The sequence below is a fragment of the Brachycentrus maculatus genome, unplaced genomic scaffold, assembly GCF_059751285.1.
Source record: "Brachycentrus maculatus isolate JH-2025_06_01 unplaced genomic scaffold, ASM5975128v1 h1tg000196l, whole genome shotgun sequence".
NCBI classification, from domain to species: Eukaryota; Metazoa; Arthropoda; class Insecta; order Trichoptera; family Brachycentridae; genus Brachycentrus; species Brachycentrus maculatus.
This window is the reverse complement of record NW_028280947.1, coordinates 220,987-243,898: the sequence shown is the minus strand read 5'-3', so window position 1 is coordinate 243,898 and position 22,912 is coordinate 220,987. Positions and strand designations below refer to the sequence as shown.

Sequence of the window (22,912 nt, the reverse complement as noted above, 5' to 3'; positions counted from 1 at the left end):
TTACATTACAAGACATAATTAGAAATATTTTTTTCACATAAAATGTGCCTTTCACAAGTTTTAGTGTGTATTTTAAAATAGCATAGTATGTTTTCTTTAGATAAATAGAATAGGTACTATTTACACTCCAAAAGCTTTACATGTTTTAATAATAAGCTTTATCTCCTTTAATTTTTTTTACCCTTGTTGAATTATTTATAATTAGTGTATAAATAAGAATTGTTCATTTGTTCACATATTTGTGATATGAAAAGTGCTTTGTTAAATAAGTATACAATCTTTACTTAAGTATACTATTATAATCTACAATAATTAGTAGATAATTTTATTATTACAAACTTTGATTAAATAAATATGTACTTTTATTCTTTTTTACATTACTTTATATACATTGTGAACCGATTTTTGTTAAATTTGAATTTTATTCATATTCTTACTATGTATAAAGCTTTGAAGAATCATTTAAACTTTTATGTAAACAAATTGAAAAAAATAATATGATATGTATTTCATATTTTAACTGCTAGGTAGGTGGTGTCCCTGAAGCCAAGAATTTTCAAGCAAAATTCAGTCAGTCAGGTGTATAATATGTTGTTCATCTCTTGTAATACACCCTGCATGTTTCAATATTGATATTTCCCAAAATGATTAGCTTTGGCTGGTAAAATAATTAGGAAAGTCATATGGAAATTTTGTATGATTGGCGTTATGAGCACAGATATCGCTCACTCCTTTCAAGAATGTCATAAATCAAAAAACTTGATTTTTCAGGAGAACGTTTTTAATGTTTAAAAATATAACACAATGTATTAAAAATAAATATCAAACCACTTATTGGACTTTTTACTGTGCAACAGATCTTTTTAGGTAAAATCTGAAGATTTTTTCTCCATTTGAAAAATATTTAGTATATTTAAAAAAATAATTAAACAATACCTTTTCTTCAAAATGCAAAATCAACACTTTCTGCCCTGTAGCGGGTAAATATTAAGTTTAAAATATGCCTCTTTTGCTGAGATATAGTACATTTTCTGGGCATTCCGAAAACATGTACAGCTGAAAATTTACGATTTTTGATTTATGACGTTCTTGAAAGGAGTGAGCGATATGTCACATGTGTTTATATGGTTATGTATAAATGATTGTGGCGGTTAAAGGTTAAACTATGTTTCTTTATTACAAATGAGAAAAAATATTGCAAACCTTCCTAAAGTTCCTTATGGAGTTTCTGAAGTAAAGTTTGTGCATGACTTTTTAAAAATCATTTAAAATCTGACATAGGCACTTTGAATCATACCAAAAATATACTATATAAATATGTGAATAATCACAACGTATAAGCATAATATTCTGGCAGAGAACTAGCCATGTGATTTCTATATTGGTGTTAATATTAGTACATTAAATTAATGTGGAACGTGCCAATTTTTTTTGATGAATGTAATGCTATAGAGACTTCTCACAAAGTGAAATTAAATTTTATTCTCTGTGATCTAAATTAAGGAATGTATTTTTGGCACAAATTACTTACTTTTTACAATATCAACTGAGTAAGATTTGAATTAATTCAAAGCTTTTTATTGATGAAGATCAGCGGTGGTAAATATATCACCAATGTGCCAAAAAGTAATATTTGAACAAATTAAATTTGAAATTGTTATAATATGTATTAAAAAGACAATGATGTATTCTTATGAAGAAAACAAAAGATTATAAAAACTCTACAAAAAAATTACAATGGTACCACGAGTTACAAATGTCTGATATACAAAACGGTGACAAACAATTCAAGCTACAAAAAAATCTCAATAAAAAAATGTATCTGTTTCCAGGCAGAATTTTGACTTTAAGGGGTAGTCCGAAATTCAATTCACAAAGCGAGGCATTTTTTCATCAGCATTTTTGTTCGTAGCCTAAATTGTTTTCATTTCTTGCCCATTTGTAACCGAGGTGCCAATGTATTTATTGATTAGTTTGTTAATATGCAGTGTTATGGTAAATTTATGTATATTTTTGTATTAAAGCACAAAGTGTTTTATCTCATAATTTTTTAATGAGTAATTTATTGAGTATAAAATAATCAATGTTTTGCTAATAATTTTGTTTTTATCCAAACCTGAATTTGTGTATATATATAATTTTTCTGTTTTTACAAATAAATACATTTTTATTTAAGTTTTAATGTGTTTTTTCTATTTACTTTCATTACACTCTCATAAAAAAATGTTTTGTTCTTTATATAGATTCACCCGAATCGCCATATTATTGCATTTAATATCCCATATACAAGAATATTACAAATTGTAATCATAAAAAAAAATCCATTTACAATAATTGACAAGAATTACTAACAACCAAAGAACTTCTTTGTCAAAAACATCCGTGATAATTCCCAAAAACTTAATTAAAAAATAGTGTAAACAAATTCTAATACCATACAAGTGAACTGATAGGTTCCAGCATCCAACATGGACCACATGATTGAAAAGAAACCATACAATTACTCATTGATTATATCTTGTTAGGTCCGCAAACAATCAGGAAATTAATTTGATTAGGAAAGAGTACATTTCATAAATATTTTTTTTAGTTTATAAGGATGTGTAAATTATTGGTTTACAATTTTTATTTTGCTTGATACATTCTTGTAAAAAGCTTTTTAAAATAGTTGCTAAAAATAAGACTTAATGATTCATAATATTCAGTAAATTATACTTTGTTGGATAACAGTAAAAGTGTTTGCTTCACATAAAATAAGCCAATTATAAAAATCAAGATAAATGTTACTAGAGTGGATAAAAAAATCACTAATAAACCCATTTACTCCTACATTGGTGGTAATGCAATTGTTTAGTGATAAGGGAAAGGTATGGTGACCATTTATATTTTTAGATGCATATAGACATGAATGTTAAAAAAGAAGATAAGATGAAAAACAAATATATTTATTACATTAATGATGATAAAATAAAAAGTTGTGTCTACCAACAAAGTTTATCAAGTTTGTTTGGCAGAACCTCTTCATGGTAGAAAACAAAGCAGAGCTTTATGTCGAATCTAAAATTCTTAGCCTATTACGGATTGTTCTATTACAAAATTAAGTGTTATAAATTCAGTGCACCTGAATATTTTAAAATTCTGAAAAAAACAATGTATGAGCATAAAAAAAAATAAAGTGACATAGGGGTCGACCTAATAATAAATAAGGTTATAACTGTCATTTATCATCAGTTTCTTTTGAGAAGCATAAAAGAAAAAATAAACATAAAAAGTATTCTTCTCAATAATGTGGTCACCATATCGATAACGATAACATTAGGATCATTCTCGTTATCAGTCAGTCGAATAAATCAGCCAAATAATGAATGAAATTTTGAAAGTGCATAGAAAAGATTGTTGAGTTTATGGTCTTTACCTTATCCGGTCTACAATGTTTGTTGTCTTTGGTTTTTACTGTCAGTTAAAACTGCATGGAATTTTATTAAGTCTTTGACAGCTGACCGAGTGCGAGGTTTTAAAAAATCTTAAAATACTCCCGCGCTTAGTGACCAGGACAATTAAATTAATTATCGAGTAATATAAGTGCATCACTTTCAAGATAAACGTTTGGTGAGTTTATTTATTTTATAATTACACAACACTTGAAGAGTATGTCATCATTTTTTCACTCAGGAAAAAAACTTGGCAAAAAATAGTAATTACATATGTATTTTATATTCACGTGCCATTGGGAATTAAAGGATAATTCGTGACTCATAATTATCTGATAAATAGGCATATAACCGCTCAGCGCGTACACGGCATTATTGCCAATATCGATATGATTTTCGGACCAGACATTGGTTCTTACAATTTAAAACGTTTAAATCAACTTTTAATGTGCTGTTTTTCTTTTAAAGTACATCTGCGGCATTTTGTGCCTTCTAGATTTTTTTTCTAACATTTTTACATGACCTACCTATCTTAAAAGTTATTATTTAAGTGTTCATTTTTTTGACATTCTTAAAATGCATCATGTAAATGCATTTGACATTTAAAATTCAGCAAACATGTTGAAATTCAGTTTTATAAATAAAATTTATCATTTTTAATGAAAGTTATTCGTTTATTTCCTAAAATACACGCTTTAAAATTCAAGGTCAAAATTATATAACATTTTAAAATATTTTATTCGCAATTTCAGTTTGATTTAATATTTCACTATCCTGATTTTATGGGGATTAATCAAAAAAGTATTTTGTAGAACGTAATGTAGAAGAAAAAAAAACTGTTGTTTCAGTCATAATCTAACATTAATGATTAAAGAAAACACTTGTTTTATATCACTTGAGTTTTATTAAAGACTTCATGTTTCAGAAGTTAAAATTCCATCATTCAGGTCTATATAATAACTCATGCAGACCTGAATGATGGAAGCTTAACTTCTGAAACATGTAGTCTATAATAAAACTCAAGTGGTATAAAACAAGTGTTGTCTTTAATCATTGTAACATGTCTTACCACAAAGTTAATGCCGAAACAATAAATAAAATATTTAAAATCAATCCGACCGAGGCTACTTGCTCCATCAAATCTGTGATTGAGTCGTGGCATTTTTTTTATTTTTGACTAAGCCTCCACTCATTTACGAGTAATTTTATTATTTTTATTTAGCTCTAACAAACAAAATACAAAACAATAAATAAAGGATATAAAGGGATATAGAGATAGAATTAAAAAGAAAACAACAATAATAATAATTCCTCCTGGCATTGGATATAATAAATAATTTGTTTACAACATTTTTGTAATCAAATTATTTATTATATCCAGTGTGTTTCCAAAAGTGTGTGTTTCCAAAAACTTGTTCACAAAATCTGGATTGTCTCCAAATACATTATTTTTGACATCTCATCAAAGATGAAGAAGAATATGGAAGTCTGGGCATTGAAGGGGCTGACAACCGTCATAGGCTGGTAAATAATTTGTGTGTGTTTGTTACAGTTGAATCATGCCTGATGAAATTTTTAAGTACGATGAGGAGAGCAGTTCAGAGAAACTTGCGAGGAAGACTAGAGATTCGCCTTTCGTGATTTTAGGTAATTATATTTTAAAATATTTGCTTAAATTATTTATTGAAAAAACATATTTAGGTTCCTTTTTCTTTTAGAAGTATCACTCATGTAGTACATGTTGGCTAACTTTTTTCTATTACATCTTTTTTATTATATTAATTTTTTGTTTTCTGTTAGAGATAAGTATTTATAGTTATACTGACACTAATTTTACTTTTTATAATATCTATTGTATTCTTGCCAGTGCCCTTTACTATAACCTAAAATATAATGTATACCCACACACAGACCATGCCTTTGTGGAATCTTTTTTTATATTATATATTTTTTTGTACGTGTATTTATATTATGTTGTGAAATGAAAAATAATTTAAAATAAAGAAAAAAATATGTATATATAAAGAATGCAGGGAATAAAATAAATGGTGCTTTGAGCAGAGTGATTGCAAACAAAAATATGTCCATGGAAGCTAAACTGGCAGTCCATTGTGAACTGCTACCTACTACCATGCTGGGGCAGGCGACGTGGTGTAGTTGGGTAGGCGCTCAACTGGCGTCACGGGTTCGATTCCCACCAATTACAAAATAAATTCAAGAAAGATTTATTTTCAATTGGTCTGGGTGTTTGTGATGCATTTTTCACCTTTACCTTCCCTATCATTACTATTCTACCTACAGACAAGCCTCTAAAAATAGAGGCTTTGCGGGTTATTCCTTTAAAAAAAATTCCAGGGGAGTCAAAATAAATATAAGTGATTTTCATTCATCTAATTTAATATCACCTTAGACTATTACAAAAAGCGCAGGACTGATTACCTTGTCTTCACTAACTTCATTAACGATCGAGATTATTACATATAATATTACATAAAGTATAACATAAAGTATAGCAGATAGAGTACTCATAGTACTCTATCTGCTAATTGTTACATTTCGGGAGAGCTTAGAATGATTTTTAGATATATTTTGCTTACCAATTACATATCTCTATTATTCATAATTCGAGACTAATTTAGTATTTGAAAAACTCTATAATTTGTCGAAATTGGGAGTTAGAATTATTAATTGTGCTTCACTGAACTAAAATGTTAACTGTGTACTGGTTTTAACTGCTTGTGTAGCCTGCACAGTTAATATTTTATTTATAAAAAAATGTTAGTAAAAATACTAACCATAATTACGATGGCAGAACCAAAATTAGTTAAAATCAAAGTTGTTTCTCTTCATTCAAAGGTTTTTTTTTACAGTATTGTAGGAATCATTACATTGTTCATTACTATTTAGATACTAATTGATAATATTGTATTACTCTTAATAAGTATACCAATAATTGTTTCCTTATTTAATCAAATGATCCATTGTTGGGATGGCTTGTGATATTTACTTTATAAATGGACACTCCTTGAGATGTATGAGAGTTACAAGTTGGCTCAACATCAATACATACCACACCCGCCAAAAGATAACTATTTGAATGTCAAGGTGCTAACATCTACATTGAAGCATGAACTTCAAAATATTATTTAAGTTTTTCCAAGAATTTTGTGTTACTCAACTGGTCAATAAATATTTATTTGCATGTAAACTTTGAAGTGTTAGAATATTCAAAGCAATTTTTATTTACATTCCATTAGCATCATTGCGTTTTTTAAGAAAAAAGTTCTACAACTGACAAATTGAGTATGAGTTTTAATTTATTTAATGTGTTGATAGGGTTTATGTTCAAAAGAGTTTAATTTTATTTAAATATTAAAAATAAAATCTAATGTTGGGGACTTACCGGAGCCATTTCGTCGTAACGTAATACGTTACGATGCGAGCATTCGTATAGTCAGTACAGCAAGTGGAGCGCTCCATCTATAGTCGGAGTGCTCGCCGCGAGCGACATTATGACGTTACGTTCTAACGAAATGCTCCAGTTAGTTCCCACCTTAATTATCATTAATTGTTATCACAAATCAATATTCAAACCCCTTTCCTCCCTTCTTTATGCTAAAGTTTATTATTATTATTATTTCTTTGCTAGTCACCCAGTGAAAGGATATTTCCGCCAGTGTCAAGTATAATTTTTATTTACAAGCAAAAAAATAATAGAAAATAATAATAACAATTAATACAAAATTTCATAGTTTAAATGTGTTTAGCTTTATCATTTTAGGGATTATGCCCGCAATTCTAGAATTAGGCTCAGAAAGACAGCAATTAAGCATATTTTTTTCAAATAGCCTGCAAAGCATCTATATATTTATAGACTTGTCTATAGGTACAATAGTAAGGATGGAGAATGCAGATAAGATGGAATTGAACCTCAGTTTATATAAGTCCATCATCTACATCCATCTCAATTTCTTACCTTATCATAAACCTTGCGCCTTCCTTCCTACCATATATTTACAGTATCATCAATTTAGTAGATTCTCATTGCTTCACCATTGATACTTAATTTTATTTCCTCTTATATTTCTGACTTATGTGTACAAGCACTACCTGCCCACTAATTTAAAATAAATACTAAGTATAAACTGTGGCGAAAGATATTGCTTCATGGCCGATATACACATATACATACTGTATTGGAATTTCGATAAATATATCGCTGGTTAAATGCCAAAGGGCCACAATGCAAAAAAAAATTAAACTCTTTATTCCAAAAAATGGTATCTAAATCATCAACATTTTCATATTCGAAAAAGACACCCATGATTCTAAATGAAATGGACATTTCTAACGCTAGAAATGGCATTCATGGGTGACTTTTTTGAATATAAAAACGTTGATGATTTAAATACCATTTTTGGATTAGTTTTGGATTGTGGCACTTCAACCAGTGATATATGACTCTCATTTCAATGTTTAGAAGACGGACTACTGTAATTTGAATATTTCTTGGATATTCCAGGTATCGCGGGGTGTGTGGCAGCTGTAGGAGCCGGGGCTTTAGGTTACAAAAAGAGAGGCAAAATGAGCACCAGTATATACCTCATGCAATTCCGAGTCATCGCACAAGGTACTGTCGTTGCAGCCCTGATGGCCGGCATCTCATTTCAGATGTACAACGACTACATCAAGCCCAAGTTCAAGACTGATAAACCGACTCATGAATAATTCATGCGATTACGATGTTAGAAATATGATGGCTTACGTTAGAAAATTTATTGAAATGTTTCAAATGTGACAAAATATTTATTATATTATTGTAACTGTTCGGGCAAAATGTGTTAAGTCAAATCAGATAAGAAAATCATCTACAAAAAAATAAAATTTGACTTAAAACGTAACCGTTAAAAAAAAAACAACTTCCAAATTCTGTTAACCTTTCGGTGATTGAGTTCATGTGAACCAAGCTGTATTTGAGTTTAATATTTTTTTAAATATATTACATCACTTAAAATTAACTAATATTGTGAGTGAAAATGTTCTCACAATGAAATGTCAATCTGTTATTATTAAACTTATTTAGATTTTAGCTTAAAGCCAGCTTTTTTAAGCTTGAACAAAAATTTTATTGCGAAGTCCGTATTACAGATTGTAATTACATAAAAACTTTATGAAACTATTCAAAGATACTACAAATTCTATTTTTTAACAATTTGACAGCACTTATAAATGCAATGGAATATCTGGTCCATACTCTTTGGGACTAATTTTGTTCGTACCCATGCTCTTGTAAGAGCAGGGATAATCTTTTTTATGCATGTAATAATATGTAGGCGTAACTTGAAATGACTTACCTAAACTTGTAACTTGTGTCTTCTCAAACTGCATATATGTTTTTTATCGCGTCTTGTGAAAATAATATAAATTGGTAGAAAAAATATTCTATGAAGCGCTGTATTTGAGATTAGGAGTGCAGAACTTCTTACGTTAATTTCAAACGATTTTTTATTTAACACTTTTTGTCAGAACAAATGCAATTTAATGTGAACTGTATTATAGTTATGTACAAATAAATGGCATAAGTAAGTCCTCTTTATTCCTATTGTTGAATCAAAGATGTAAGAAACGAGCGAGTAACTAAATTAATGAATAAAGTATTAGCATTAAGTAGCGAATCATACTTGTTTACTTATATATTTATTTTGTAAGTGTTTAATAAAATTGAATAATGTAAATGATTTATATTATTGTAAGTAAATATACTTGTACAAATATATATTTTTAAATTATTTTGTTATGATGTAAACTATTTATTATATTAAATTCATAAAATTCTTCTTAAAAATTTATGGAAAATAATTATTAAATTTATAATTAATTCATAAAAATTATAATATTTGTAACTTCATATATTTTGTAAATTATCACAACGGAAATTGTGAGATTATTCAATAAAATGTAAATACATGAATATGTATACATATTTTCTCAACATTTTAATTTTTCAATTGTTTATATATACTTAACAGCTACTGCGATAAATAGGAAATTATTTGATTACAATCTCTCACACAGATACTATATTTATAAAACGCAACACTTAATGTATTATTTATTGCTTATATGTATATGTTTTGTGATCTCAATGTTGTGTCTAATTTTGCTAAAGTTTTTATTTTGTATAGCAATATTTCAATACGCTCGGTTACGATGCAAAAAGAAAACATTAACAAAATCAACTATTGAAAAATATATTTAATACAAAATGAAGTTATTGTTTCATTTCTAACCAAAATATAAATAAGTATGAAAATAGATGACTTTTTTGCCCTTATGAAGACTCCCTCAAAATTCCAAGATTATGAAGACAATTTCAATTTCAAATTATCAAGACAAATTCCTTCGCTGAATTCCATTTGGGACAATTTCGTAAGTGAAATATTTTTTGTCAATTTTTCAGTTGAGAGGCCTCCTGTTTTAAAAAATTATTACAGTTTTTTATTCATTAATTATTATTTGTAAATAGTCTTTCATACGCCATTTTTTATTATTTTTAAATGAAAGTTAGTACAAAATTTCATATACTATTATATTAAAAATAATAATTCAACAATAATATCTAATTCTGGATCGGACTAACTTCACACTGGTGCACGGACGTGTCACACAATGGGAAAAGAACTCTTCTTCAACCCTCATCCGCACCCAATGGTGCATAGGGCACTGCATCATAATAAATACAGTGTTATCTTGATCTTTAACACATGAAGGAAAGGTGATCAGCCCTCCGCTCCAGGTACCAGTCCAGGGTATATTCATATTAGAGTGAAAAAATCACTTTTATTTATTTGACTCACCCTAGGAATTATACCCGGGACCTGGAGGTACTGGAGTACGGTAGTCCAGCATGCTGACCATTACACTATGGAGGTGGACAAGAACTGCCATTTGACAATTAAGTGGCTATTAGTTAATAACTAACGGCCAATTATATTGGCCTACATTCATCAAATGATGAATGACAAGTATACCGATATTGAAGATAAACATTTTAATCTAAAGACGTCTTAGTAACATACAAGAAACACCCTGTTTTCATTTATAATATGTCAAAAGAGAACTTAAACTACTTAATACGAGTGTGAGGTATGTATAATCTGTAGTCTCTTTTCTTAAGTAAGACTTATCCATGCGGTGCAAATGGGAAGCAAAACTGCACACGTGACTTCATTTAATTTCAATACATTTTTTAATGACTCATTTTACTGTGAACATTTTCTTTTTAAATTTAATTTTAGATATCACATCTTACTCATTGAGGCCTGAAGAACCAAGCAATTTTAGCCCGAAGGTACAATGTTGAACCTTAAAAAATCAGTCAATTCTAAAAAGTTTCGTCTGAAATGATTTAATAGTTTTAGGGAAGAATATTTTTATTTGAGGTTTGTTTTTACAGAATTTTATATTTTTATCATAACACAAACATTACATTAAGTACATACACACAAATCTATACATATAGGAATGTTAAATATAAAACATATTAAAGCTCTAAAAGTTTAAACATCTTATATACATACATAATATGAACATTTCATCTAAAGTTAAAGAATATGGATTTCATAATAAATAATATACAATAATGATTAAACCTACACTAATATTTATATTACGGTATTATGTATTATTATTATAAACACTTGCAGATAAAAATGGACTATAATGATTATAAACAGTACAAAATTTTGTTTTTTTAGGTATTATAAAAAAATAGAATAGAAAATGTCACATTTCTTCGCATTATTTGTCACTTTTAATGGTAGAATCAAACAACTTTCCAAACTTCAGACTCATATTAGGAACAAACAGACTATCTTTTTCCGCGCCGGATGCATTTGTATCTGCGTTGGAAACATTTCTAACAGATGACAGATCACTCTCAATGCCAAACAGTCCGTTAGAAGCGTGCTGAGAACTGCTCGTGGTACTCGAAGTCCGCGATAGAGATTTCAGTTGGACAGGAGTGGAAGTTCGATGATGTGTCTTGTCGCGACTTCCTTGCAGCCCGCTCAAACTAGCTTCTTCAGAAAACAGATTAACTTTGAAACTCGGATTTCCACTTTTGAGAGAGTGTCTGCCGCTGTTTTGATTCAAATCTCCGGTCAAACTTTCTCGCTTCTTCGCTTTAGCGTCCAGTTTCTGTTTGGATTTTGGTGAAATGGCGGATTTCACAGCCTCTATCCTGCGGAGTAGTTCTTCCAACTCTTTATTGAGCGATATCCTCGATACGTTTGCCGACGAATTGGCTTTGAACACAAAATCCTCCGACATGTTTAACTCTTCCAGTAGCGTGTTCAGCCCGACGCTGCTTCCGGTCATATTAATCAGCTCGGCCAAGATATCTTTGCTTTGCATATTTTCACTAGAAGATTTGTGGTGTTGTCTCTTTTCTTGCGGTATCGAGGATGAACTAGACGACAGAGCCATTGTTTGTTTGGTTTTCTTTAGAGTAGACACACCCCAACTGATCCCCATACTTTTGAGTGCTTTCTCTAATTCGGACGTTGACTGGTCCGAAACGGAGCTGCTCGCGGAACTATCATCCAAGGCTCGGATCCCAGACATGGACTGAAGATCTTTGTCCAAAGCACCGGGTTCATTCTTGCGTCTTCTCGACTTCGGAGGTGAAATTAACGGAATCATGTTTTGTGGAGTTGAATTGTTAACAGAGCTACTCGAGTTCTCGACGCTGCAGTTACTCGAGCTGTTTGGAGTCGGCGGTTTGCGTAAGAGGTTCCTTTTGATCATTTCCGGTATTATATCTGGCAAAGAATCGTCCGATGACAATGCACACAATTCCGGATTGTCATTATCTTTGAGTAACAGTGTTGTATCACCCAACTGATCTTCTATGTCTATAATATCTTCGCTTGTGTCTTTCACGTAATCTTGGAAAGAAAGAAAAGGTTTCAATTCCGCAGGTCCGTCGACATTTTCTTTTATAATACCATTTGTTGCATTCTTTGAATCCCATTTTTTATAAACAACTTTCGGCAGATCTGAATGTTTGGGCGTTGAACCCTTTTCTTGGTTCGCCAGTTTGGATTTCTGTGTATTGTCATAGTAAACGCAAGGCAAAGTACCTTTTTCCGATGCCGATTTAGCCGACCTAACAGAGGATGGAGATAACAAGTGTTTGGACAAAGCGCTGGTGTTACGAGCCGTTATTGGCGTATCGCATTCTACGATGGTAGAGAGTTCATGCGGCGGACATATATCTACATTGATATTCCTCATAATGGGGTGTCTCATTAATGCTGCCGGTGGTTTTAGCCTCTTCTCGGGTGTTTCGCCACCATCAAAACTCTCAAAATAAAAATCATTATCGGTTTTCTTCGCTTTTGTAATTCCTAATGGAGGAATATGGTATTCCCATACTTCCGATGTTGCGATTACATCGCCGCTTGCCTTTTCTTGCTTTTTGTTATTTTGAGGCTTGGGTATATCAGCCAGAAGGGGTACATAGCCGATATTCGTATCGCTCGAATTTTCCGTCTGGTTTTTAGAGGAGTTCAAAGCTCCCTCTTCACTTGCAGGACTGCTGGATGAAGATAAAGTATTTTGTTTATCTTTCCTGATCTGCTCAAGCATTTGGGACAGATTATTGATTCTCTGGGAGCACTCTGCGCTGAGCTGGACATACTTCTCCACATTCTTCTGTTCACCCGAAAGAGGCAGCAACTGTTCATCAATTATTCGCGGAGAAGATTTTCTACTACCGGATACTGATCTTCTGTCATCCATTACATCAACATTTGATTCTCCATCACTTCCGCAGCTTTTCCTACTGCCGGTTTTGTCTTGTTTTTGTACACCTTGAATTACTGTCGGTGATTTGATTAGTTTAGGGGACTCTTTTCTACCGGAACCTGCCTTTGAATCAGCTTTAGTGAGGTCATCACAAATGTAATCTAAACTTTTATCAATGTGTATTTCAACTCTAGGCGAAACTTTTAGAGCGACATCTTTTTTGTTTGCCAAATTGTTTGGTGGAGACTTGACTAGAGTAACAATTTTATCTTTTTTCTTTTTCAATGCGCCAATATTTTTGGAGTGTTTGGATTGATTTTTTTTAATTGGTTTGGTCTCCGCTTTGTCTTGTTTTTTTGGGGATTCAACAATATGAGAGGATTGAGTATCCTTAGCTGTAGTTTGTACATCGGAAGAAGTGATAGAAGATTTTGATTTGGCAATCGGAAGATGTTTATATCTATAGTTACGATCGAAATTATTTTCTTTACCAAATTCTTCCAGTAATGTGTAATTCTCATCTATGAAGGTTTTTAATTTTTCGACTTTATCACATAACCTGGGGTTTAATTGCGGTGGGATATTGGAGCTCGTGTTGATGATGGAACTGCTAGGAGTTGAGATATCGCTAACATCTATATTAAGTTTGTTGATGCCCGTTTTAGACATGTCCAAAAGGCGTCTGATGTACATTTTCATATTGGGATCGAGCTCCGGTACCCTTCTCTTGTTCGATTCTTTGAGAATGCTCTGCGATGAGTGGACTTCAGAAGACACTCGAAGAGAAGAACTGACTTGAATACCCTTTTCTGCAGAGCTTTTGCGAGAAGTTCCATTCTGCGAGAGAGAAGAAACTCTGTTGATACTAACTTGGCTTAAAGTGCTTTCGGTTTCGTAGTACTTTTCAGATTTTGATGATTCTGAAACGTCTCTCCTCTTTTCTTGTCCTTGTATGTCATTTGGACGATCCGCTTCCCACCCGTGCCATATTTCTTCCCTGGCTCTGGACGATTTCCTTTCCTTTGATAGAATACTAGTTTGAGTTTCGGAGTTTTTGCACGTAACCCCGGGGCCAAACAAAGTCCGGATCGCTTTCGATGTAAACTTTTCCGGAGGGCTCATGTACGTAGTAGATTCGGACGAGTCGAACTTGAGGACTGAATTATTGTTTCCTTTAAGGAAGACCTCCTTTTTGGAGACAAACTGCGAAGCTGTAATGGACATCTCGGTAGAAGAATCTTGATGTTCCTGTCCCTTGATACTCTGACCCTTTTGGCCGTCACTCCCGGCGGAATTAACTTGAGATCCTTTCTTGACCTCGATAACAATCTGCAGTCCTTGAAACGAAATGGTACTCGAAGTACTAGAAACTTTGGCACTCGGGTGATGTGATTTGACGCTTTCAGCGGTAGATATATGATTTTTTATTTTAGGAGATTGACTTTTGACTCTCTTTTTCACTCGTTTACTCGGAGATTTCTTACATTCTTCACTTGAAGAATTTGATTCTGCCATTTCTGTTTCTTTGACCCTCTGTTCACTCTTCTTGGGGCTTTTTGATCTTTCCTTGGCAGTCTTCATTATTTCTGCACCGTTCTGTGAATTCTTTATTTTGGCTACTTCCCTCATCAGCTGTTCCTTTTGTTTCTCCACGAGGCTAAGCACTCTGTCTATGTGCATACCTTGAGTTTTGTCAGTTCTATTCGATAAAGGAATAACGATAGATTTTATGGTGCTATTATCGCTCTCCCTAGTCGGTATTTCATCCAGATCATCTGTGGAGTAAGCAGATCCAATGTCCCAGGAACCGACATTCACGGATGAAATTTTCCTTTCTAATTTTCTGAAAATAAGATGAGAAAATTTCAGTTGAAATTGATACAAAATGGAAATAAACTAAAAATAAAACTGAATTAGAACAGAAGTATTCAAAAACAGGTTTCAGATTTTTTTTTGGATAATAGGTATATAGGAAAGTTTTAATGACAATAAAATACTAAGCTTGGTATGTGCAGCTTATCCTTAATAAACTCTAAATGTTACAGGTAGGTTTTCACCTCGTCATTCATCCATCGCAGTATTAGACCTCATTATCACAAATATTTTTTAATAAATGCATTAGAAATTATATCTCTGAGATGGGTGTCCAGCAAAACAATGCATGATAGATGTTTAAATGGTAATTAGAGGGTGAAATACAAAAATGCCGAATGCAAAGCAGGAATAAGGATTATCGACAAAATTAACTTTAAATTAAATTAAGTTTAGACACATGGAACAAATGAGTTTGGAAAGAATGGGACAATCAAGTGATTGATAAATATGACATATCGCTCACTCCTTTCAAAAACGTCATAAATCAAAAAATTAGATTTTTCAGGAGAATGTTTTTAAAGTTTAAAAATATAATACAATGTATTAAAATAAATATCAAGCGACTGATTGAGCTTTTTATTGTGTAACAGATCGTTTTAGGTAAAACCTGAAGGTTTTTTCTCCATTTGAAAAATATTGAGTACATTAAAAAAAAAATTAACAATACCTTTTCATCAAAATGCAAAAACAACACTTTCTGCCCTGTAGCAGGTAAATATTAAGTTAAAAATATGCCTCTTTTGCTGGGATATAGTACATTTTCTGGGCATTCCGAAAACATGCACAACTGAAAATTGACGATTTTTTATTTATGACGTTCTTGAAAGGAGTGAGCGATATCTAACTGCATCAAATACTTAAAAATTGAACAGGTCAAGAGTCGGAATAATAGACGGGCATAATAAAGAAAAATAAAATAAAAAATAAAGGGAATAATAAAGAGTTATGAGTGTGAAAGAGGCTAAGAATTTATGCAAAGGCAGAGTGGTGTGTCCCATGCTTTCTGCTTACCCATGAAGAGATGAACTACAAGTAACTATGTATATACCGTAGAACGGGCTACTTGAACTTTGATGTGTTACTTGAGCCCAGTACAAAAAAAAAATTAAATCTATTTGGTCTACAATAATGAACGTAACGAACAATAATGATCGACATGATTCATTGTTTCCCTGACAGGTGACACTTATTGTCACGATACTTCGATCAATACCACGATCTAAATATATATTTTTGTACTGGGCTCAAGTAACACATCAAAGTTCAGGTAACCCCGTTCTACGGTATATAGTTAGTTGGTCAGGTATTTAAAACTAATCCAAAAAAATTACCTTCCATTGTTTGACACGTCAACGTCAGAGCTGACGAAATCGGAGTCACTTTGCCTCTTGCTGAAGGGTTTCTTCTTCTCCGGTGATCGGTTGGGTTGGACTATAGGAGCGCTGATGGGTATCGGATGGCGATGGACTCTGGTACCACGAGAGGCTTCCTCGAAGGCCTTTTCCATTTGTTTTTGCCGGAGCATTTCTTTCTCCTTAAGGCGATCTTCGAACATGTAAGCACACTCCTGAAAAATAAAATTATTATATAAAGTAGAATAGCGATAAAACAAAATCCAAGGGACCAAAAAATATTAATTTGTAATAAGGAATTTCCACATATAACGAAATTTAAAAAAAACAAAGGAGGAAGGGGGCCATAGGGAACTGAATACCTACATATTTTCACTAGTTTTCTTATTAACCTTACGGTGATAAAAGTGGCGCGGGAAATGATACTCGTATGTATTTTGTACACTATGAGAATGTGATTTTAAAACCGGAAAAACTGAAATATTCCTAGTTGCTTTTACTGGCCATATTTAATGTTGAAATATAACAATTTTGTAATGATGGCTCTGGTAAATGTTATTCATAAAGTTATTCGTTTGCAGCGACGGAAATAAATAATTTGCAAAAAAATCGGGAATAAAATCACCAATACACAATAATTTGTGTCACTTTGAGGTAACATTATGGTAGTAGTACCATGTCCAAGGCAACAACAATGATGGCATAAGGCTTACTTCTGTATTCGCATATTCAGTCACAATTGTCACCCTTTTACATGTATACAAGCACAATTTGTTTGCAGAATGCATGGATTTTGAAGATATTGAGGTGCCAAGTATTAAATGTGTAATGTGTTGTATGAATACCTAATCTATTAAACCCATGAGATTGCTTATAAATGAAAAACATACTCACTCGATCAAAGATCATTAATTTTAAGTTAAATAAAATATAAGTAAGAACCCTGAAACCATATTATGGGAATAGTAAAAATCACTATATATAGTTGACATTTAGTTTTGTGACGCAAAGGTCTTAGTTTCTGACTGCAAACGTCACGGACAGTGGATGAAGTAAAGAGAAAAGTTGCATGTGCGCGTGGGGTTTTATGGACTCTCCTGCGTTCCGTACTCAGGGCAGGCAACATGACGGATTTGCTTGAATGTTTAGGTACCTACTCGTAACTGAGTGACGAGTCATCGCAATATATTATGGACAATACCATTATTAAAAAAAAAATACCTTAATATAATTTTGAAAAAAGATGCGATACTTACGGGTAATTTTTTTCCTTTGAGTCTTCGTTCCTTAGCGAGAGCATCGAGTTCTTTCTTCATGTTTTCGCAGTCCCTTTCCACGGCTATCTTCTCCATTGCTCGTTCCCCCCTTATTCTCCTCGCTTCATCGATGAAATAATTGTTCAAGCCCGAAGTAGCTCTATCCGTTTCCAAAGTCTCTTCATTCGCTAACTCGTACGCGTTCTTTCCTTCCTTGCGAAGCCTTTCCACCAAACGCCCACTGTCCACCAATACATCTTTAGCAAATTTGTTGGTTTGATCATAGCTCTTGACCATTTTAGCGGTGTTTTCTAATCTAGTAGAGTCGCTACCGCTTTTCCTAACAGGGCTAACTCTGGTTTTTAGAGGTTTTTCAGTAACACGACTCGATGTGGACCTCAAAATCTGAGGCCTGCACCTGACGGTCGGTTTTCCTGTGACATACTTGGCGTTTCTACTACTCGAAGCGCCTTGGGATAAAATTCCTCGCAACGGTTTAGAACCTGTAACACCCTTAGTTTTATTAATATTTCTATTTCCTCCACAACAACTGGAAGGGCATCTGCAGCCAGATACGCAAGACTTTTTATCTGTCAACTGACGCGATGACGAGGGAATCCAGTCTTCCGAAGGAGCAAAGAGATCAGTTTCTCTTTTCCTACCATTTTCTTTTTTGCGAGGTTGCTTTTTATAATTTTCTGGCAAACTAGGAATGGTCGGTATGCCGTTGTTAGAATACGGAGCGTGTCTAACATGTTGAATAAGATCTCTGATTGAATTCACATTGCCGGAGTCTTGCGACAAATGAGGGCTGGATTTATGGTATTGTTGCGATTCGAGATTTCTTCTCTGCCTGATGTGTTCGGATATGGCGTTGAATGGATTATCTCTCGACATGGTCTGAAGCCGTTTGGCGCTTTGCAAGTCCGTTGGCGAAGAGCCAGAATCCTGTTCTTCGGCAGTTTGCGAATATTCCGTGTCACATCTGCGGGAAGGATCTATTGCGGATGCACTGTTGAAATTTCCGGAATGTTTTTCTGTTATTTTTAACCGCTTCAAAGTATCTGCCGGGGCTATCCTGAAGACTGGAGGGACAATGTTTACTTTACTAGAATCGGTATTGCTTATATCGGGATTATGGGAAGGATATTGAAGATGTACTGTATCGCTAGAACGATCGTTACTATTTTCTACTATAACGTCTGATTCTGTGTTTATTTTCAATATTCCCTTTGGAGACCTAGAAGGGCTCCCTCCAGAGGTGCCTCCTGACTTGGTAACTTTTTGGAAACCGACGTTATGAACATTTGCAGGAAATGTATCAGGATTTTGGGATTGTATATCGAAGTGAGTGTCAAAATTGCGACATTCACTCTCAGATTCTTCGTTTTCTGAATAAAAATTTTGTATTTTGTTTGTACTTGAACTTGCCGATGGAATCTTTTTCTTTAAACGTGTGGGTGGCTTACGCTGTACATATCTGAAACGGAGACAAAGCTATAATTGCATTTTTTTTTCTAGACGCAAGTATATTATGCCATTTTAGATAAATTGGGCTTGTGTGAATGGCCCTTAATGTTTTGTGAGCTTGTATTACTATACATGAAATATTATGGTGTAAAACTGGATTTACATTGATACTGCCAAGAAATGATTTTGGGTACGTAGCTAAATGCACGTTACATAACTAAAGTGGAGAAATTACAAGCTGATATTAAAGAAAATCATAATAATCGGGCAGTCATTGCGTTTACAGCAAATTTACATTAATTACATATAACCTTACTGACTGCTACTTTGGTAATACTGCAGAGTTTCAAAATCATAATATTCGGGCATTATAGGGTATCATCACTCCGGAGGAATATTTAATTTGACACACCCAACCTATAAAGGATTGTGTAAGACTCGTTTTGTGTTTATAACAGCCAATATAATCAATATTTTCATTCATCATTTTCTTTTGCAAAATTCGCCTTCGTGAAAACATTATTTTCGTAAGTTGGTAACGAATGACGTCACAGAAACGAATCCACACTACTACTATTATAGCTCTATAAAGCAGATACATAAAGGGATATGCCCCATAACACACCCGATGACGTAAAATTTGATGACGTATAGCGGCGTCCATTTTTTCGTTTTATTCAAATATCTAAAGTTTAAACCTTAATATCTTCCTTACTAGAATTCAATAAGAATGTTACCGATAGTCTTGTGATATTTCATATGAATTTACTAGCCAATAATAGCACATCCTGAAATTATTTGTAATTAATGTAAAATTTGCCATAAATATTTTACATTATTTGGTGATATGTATTTTACCTTGCTGACTGCTTCTTTGGTAATATTCTCACGGAATGTTTTTGGGCTTTTTCCTTTTCAAGAGTTGAAGCGGCTTGGGACCCCCTTTCAGATGCTACACTCCGGTTTACATGTTTCTGTACATCCCATTCTGAAAAAAAAACAAAAATAAAATGTCGCTTTTGAAAAACATAAATATCTCAGTGAAATTAAAGGGATAGAAAGAAAACATAATAATATCTCACAATTTATAATTATGTGTCTTTACTGATTTTTCCTATGCCGATGGCACGATTTACAAAATTTATTAATAAAATTGTATGAACAACATTTTGAGTGTGTCCAAATACTTGTTCACAAAATCTGGATTATCTCCAATTACAGGAGTTATTTTCATGTTATTTTTTGACATCTCATCAAAGATGAAGAAGAATATGGAAGTCTGGGCATTTACAGGGCTGACGACCGTCATAGGCTGGTTATCACTTTACATGTGTGTAAAGTGATCACTTAAACCAGCCTATGGCAGTCGTCAGCCCCGTAAATGCCCAGACCTCCATATTCTTCTTCATCTTTGATGAGATGTCAAAAAATTATATGAAATTTAATGAACAGAAAATCTTTAATTTAAGTTTTACTTAGTAAATACCACTATTTCTTAAAATCTACTGTGACACGTGTTTCGATGCATTCCGCATCATTTTCATACACTATATGATGCGGAATGCATCGAACCACGTGTCACAGTAGATTTTAAGAAATAGTAGTATTTACTAAGTAAAACTTAAATTAAAAATGGATAGATCCACAAAGTGACTACCGAATCAATTAATGAAAAGAAAATTGTTTAAGGTAAAACCTTTCTCCTCCTTCAAACCCTTATCCGCACCCCAGTGGTGCATAGGGCACTACATATAAATGCAGTGTTATCTTGATCGTTAACACATGAAGGAAAGGTGATCAGCCCTCCGCTTCAGGTACCAGTCCAGGGTGATATTGAATAAATATTAGAGTGAATATTAGAGGAAGACCGAGAAAAACATGGCACGATCAGGTATGCCAAATACTTGAAAGTGGTCAGGTTAGGAGTCGTAACAATCGGCGAGTATGTATGAGGAGATGCACGAACGTGGAAGAGGCGAAGAATGTTTGCAAGGACAGAGTGGTGTGGCGCTCTATTCTCTCTGCCTACCCCTGCGGGGACGCAGCGTGATGGTTAGTTAGTTAGTTAGTTAGTTAGATTGAAAAAAAAATCACTTGTATTTATTTGACCCCCCCTGGGAATCGAACCCGGGACCTCCAGAATGGTAGCCCAGCGTGCTGACCATTACACTATGGAGGCGGACAGGCGGCGGATTTTTTAAATTTATTTTTTCTCCTCCTTCTCTAATTCTTTATTTTTAAGAAGTTTCAAGTGGATGAGTCCATTAAAACATACACAGAAACCATGTATCATGACATGTAACACTGAAAATAAATCAAATAAAAATTTAAACAAGCTCCAATGTGACTATATGCACTCTATATTAGGAAACTAATAATGTAATAGGAGACTTATATGATCTAGGTTTAGATATTTAAAAATACTTAAGTTGTTTGCAATTTTACTGTGATTCCCATGGATTAAAGCAAATGAACACTTCCACGTCTGTTTCTACATTTCTATAATCATACTGTAAAATAAATTTATCACCTAATTTAGCGAGGTCCTCGTCGATAGCTGCAGCATGCCCAGTTCCAATATTAGAAAGCCGATTATCAAAATCGGTTTTCAGGTGATCGATAGTTTTTTTCCTTAAACTTTCGAAATCCCGTTTTTTGGAGGAATCTATATTTGAAATTTGTCGAGATTTTTCTTCGTTAACTTTCAACCTGACTTGTTTTGCAATATTCTTCGACTGCTCCCGCACCTACGCGAAAATAAACGGATTATATTATTGTGCAAACGTCAGTTTATAAATGAAATTGTAACAATACCGCTGATGTTTACAGTACACATTGAAACAGAAACTAAAGTGTACATATTTTTCGTAATAAAAATACATTAATGCAAGTATAAATACCTGCTGAAGCCGAAGAATTCGCCTTTTTACATATTCGTTAGCCTTGAGAGTCTCGGCATCTGAAATCATGTTTTTAGTGATGTTCGAATGATAAGAAGTTTTCAAACTAATCTTAAAAGATGTTACATTTTAATTGAAAATTTGCTTTTTGCAACCATGTCCGGTGGTTAATAATTATAATAAAACATAATGAAAACATGACTGTCAAAAATAATAAACGTTGGAATTCAAACAAACATTTAAAGTTTACATTTTTTACCATAGATTTTTGCTATGGTTACGAATGTGTAGTATTACCAGTATGAAAAAATCTTCTAAGGTAGGTACGCAGGTATCAAGATCATTCAATATTCAAAGATATTCAATAGCCCGCAACTTTTAAAAATAAAAGATTTATTGTATTGAATGGTAAGGAGATAAAAGATTTTTTTCAATATATATAAACAAAAAAAATGTGTTGGTAGATACGTCTGGCACTTCGCGTAGCAGGTCGCTAACTGAATTTTATGTTTACAAGTAGCCCCTTAATGAATAATATGTCTATACAGGAGTACATTTTTAATTTATTTATTATTTATTCAATCCAATATTTTACGTTTTGTAAACCAGGTTCGTGGGGTTATGTTGTAGATTGATGAAGAGCGGCAAAAGTAAGAAAATTTAGGAGGCCCAAAAAAAGGTATCAATAATGTGTGTATTATTTCATTTCTTATATTATTTCATTTCATATATTGGTAGGAGTCAGAAATGTATTTTGTAAGGGAGGGTGAAACGCGTTTTTGTAAATTAATAATTGCGACCCCTAGCTGACATTCAAA

General features: G+C 32.8%; 2 protein-coding genes across 3 annotated transcripts; one reads left to right on the top strand and one right to left on the bottom strand.

Annotated features, from left to right (window-relative positions):
- Nucleotides 1-3,439: 3,439 nt before the first annotated feature.
- LOC148307570 (HIG1 domain family member 1C-like) lies at nt 3,440-9,701 on the top strand. 2 transcript variants are annotated; one of them, XM_088263074.1, is made up of 3 exons: nt 3,440-3,609; nt 4,984-5,078; nt 7,954-9,701. In XM_088263074.1, exons 2-3 carry the CDS (start codon nt 4,991-4,993, stop codon nt 8,157-8,159), a joined length of 294 nt encoding a protein of 97 aa, XP_088119200.1. In that variant the 5' UTR covers nt 3,440-3,609; nt 4,984-4,990; the 3' UTR covers nt 8,160-9,701. The 2 variants fall into 2 exon arrangements, with proteins under 2 accessions (XP_088119200.1, XP_088119202.1); XM_088263076.1 differs by lacking the exon at nt 3,440-3,609 and adding an exon at nt 3,989-4,138.
- A 1,381-nt stretch (nt 9,702-11,082) lies between these two features.
- LOC148307569 (uncharacterized) lies at nt 11,083-22,372 on the bottom strand. Its single transcript, XM_088263073.1, has 6 exons — nt 22,095-22,372; nt 21,725-21,941; nt 20,053-20,182; nt 17,725-19,204; nt 16,448-16,683; nt 11,083-15,084 (listed from the first exon to the last, which is right to left on the bottom strand). Exons 1-6 carry the CDS (start codon nt 22,161-22,163, stop codon nt 11,232-11,234), a joined length of 5,985 nt encoding a protein of 1,994 aa, XP_088119199.1. The 5' UTR covers nt 22,164-22,372; the 3' UTR covers nt 11,083-11,231.
- Nucleotides 22,373-22,912: the final 540 nt, after the last annotated feature.

Bases quoted from the DNA above. Each gene is read 5' to 3' on its own strand.
- LOC148307570 (XM_088263074.1), top strand. From the start codon at position 4,991: ATGCCTGATGAAATTTTTAAGTACGATGAGGAGAGCAGTTCAGAGAAA. The intron at 5,079-7,953 runs GTAATTATATTT...TGGATATTCCAG, and splicing joins TTCGCCTTTCGTGATTTTAG to GTATCGCGGGGTGTGTGGCA.
- LOC148307569 (XM_088263073.1), bottom strand. From the start codon at position 22,163: ATGATTTCAGATGCCGAGACTCTCAAGGCTAACGAATATGTAAAAAGG. The intron at 20,183-21,724 runs GTGATAAATTTA...TTTTTTTTTCAG, and splicing joins CGAGGACCTCGCTAAATTAG to AATGGGATGTACAGAAACAT. The intron at 19,205-20,052 runs GTAAAATACATA...TCTCCGTTTCAG, and splicing joins CCAAAGAAGCAGTCAGCAAG to ATATGTACAGCGTAAGCCAC.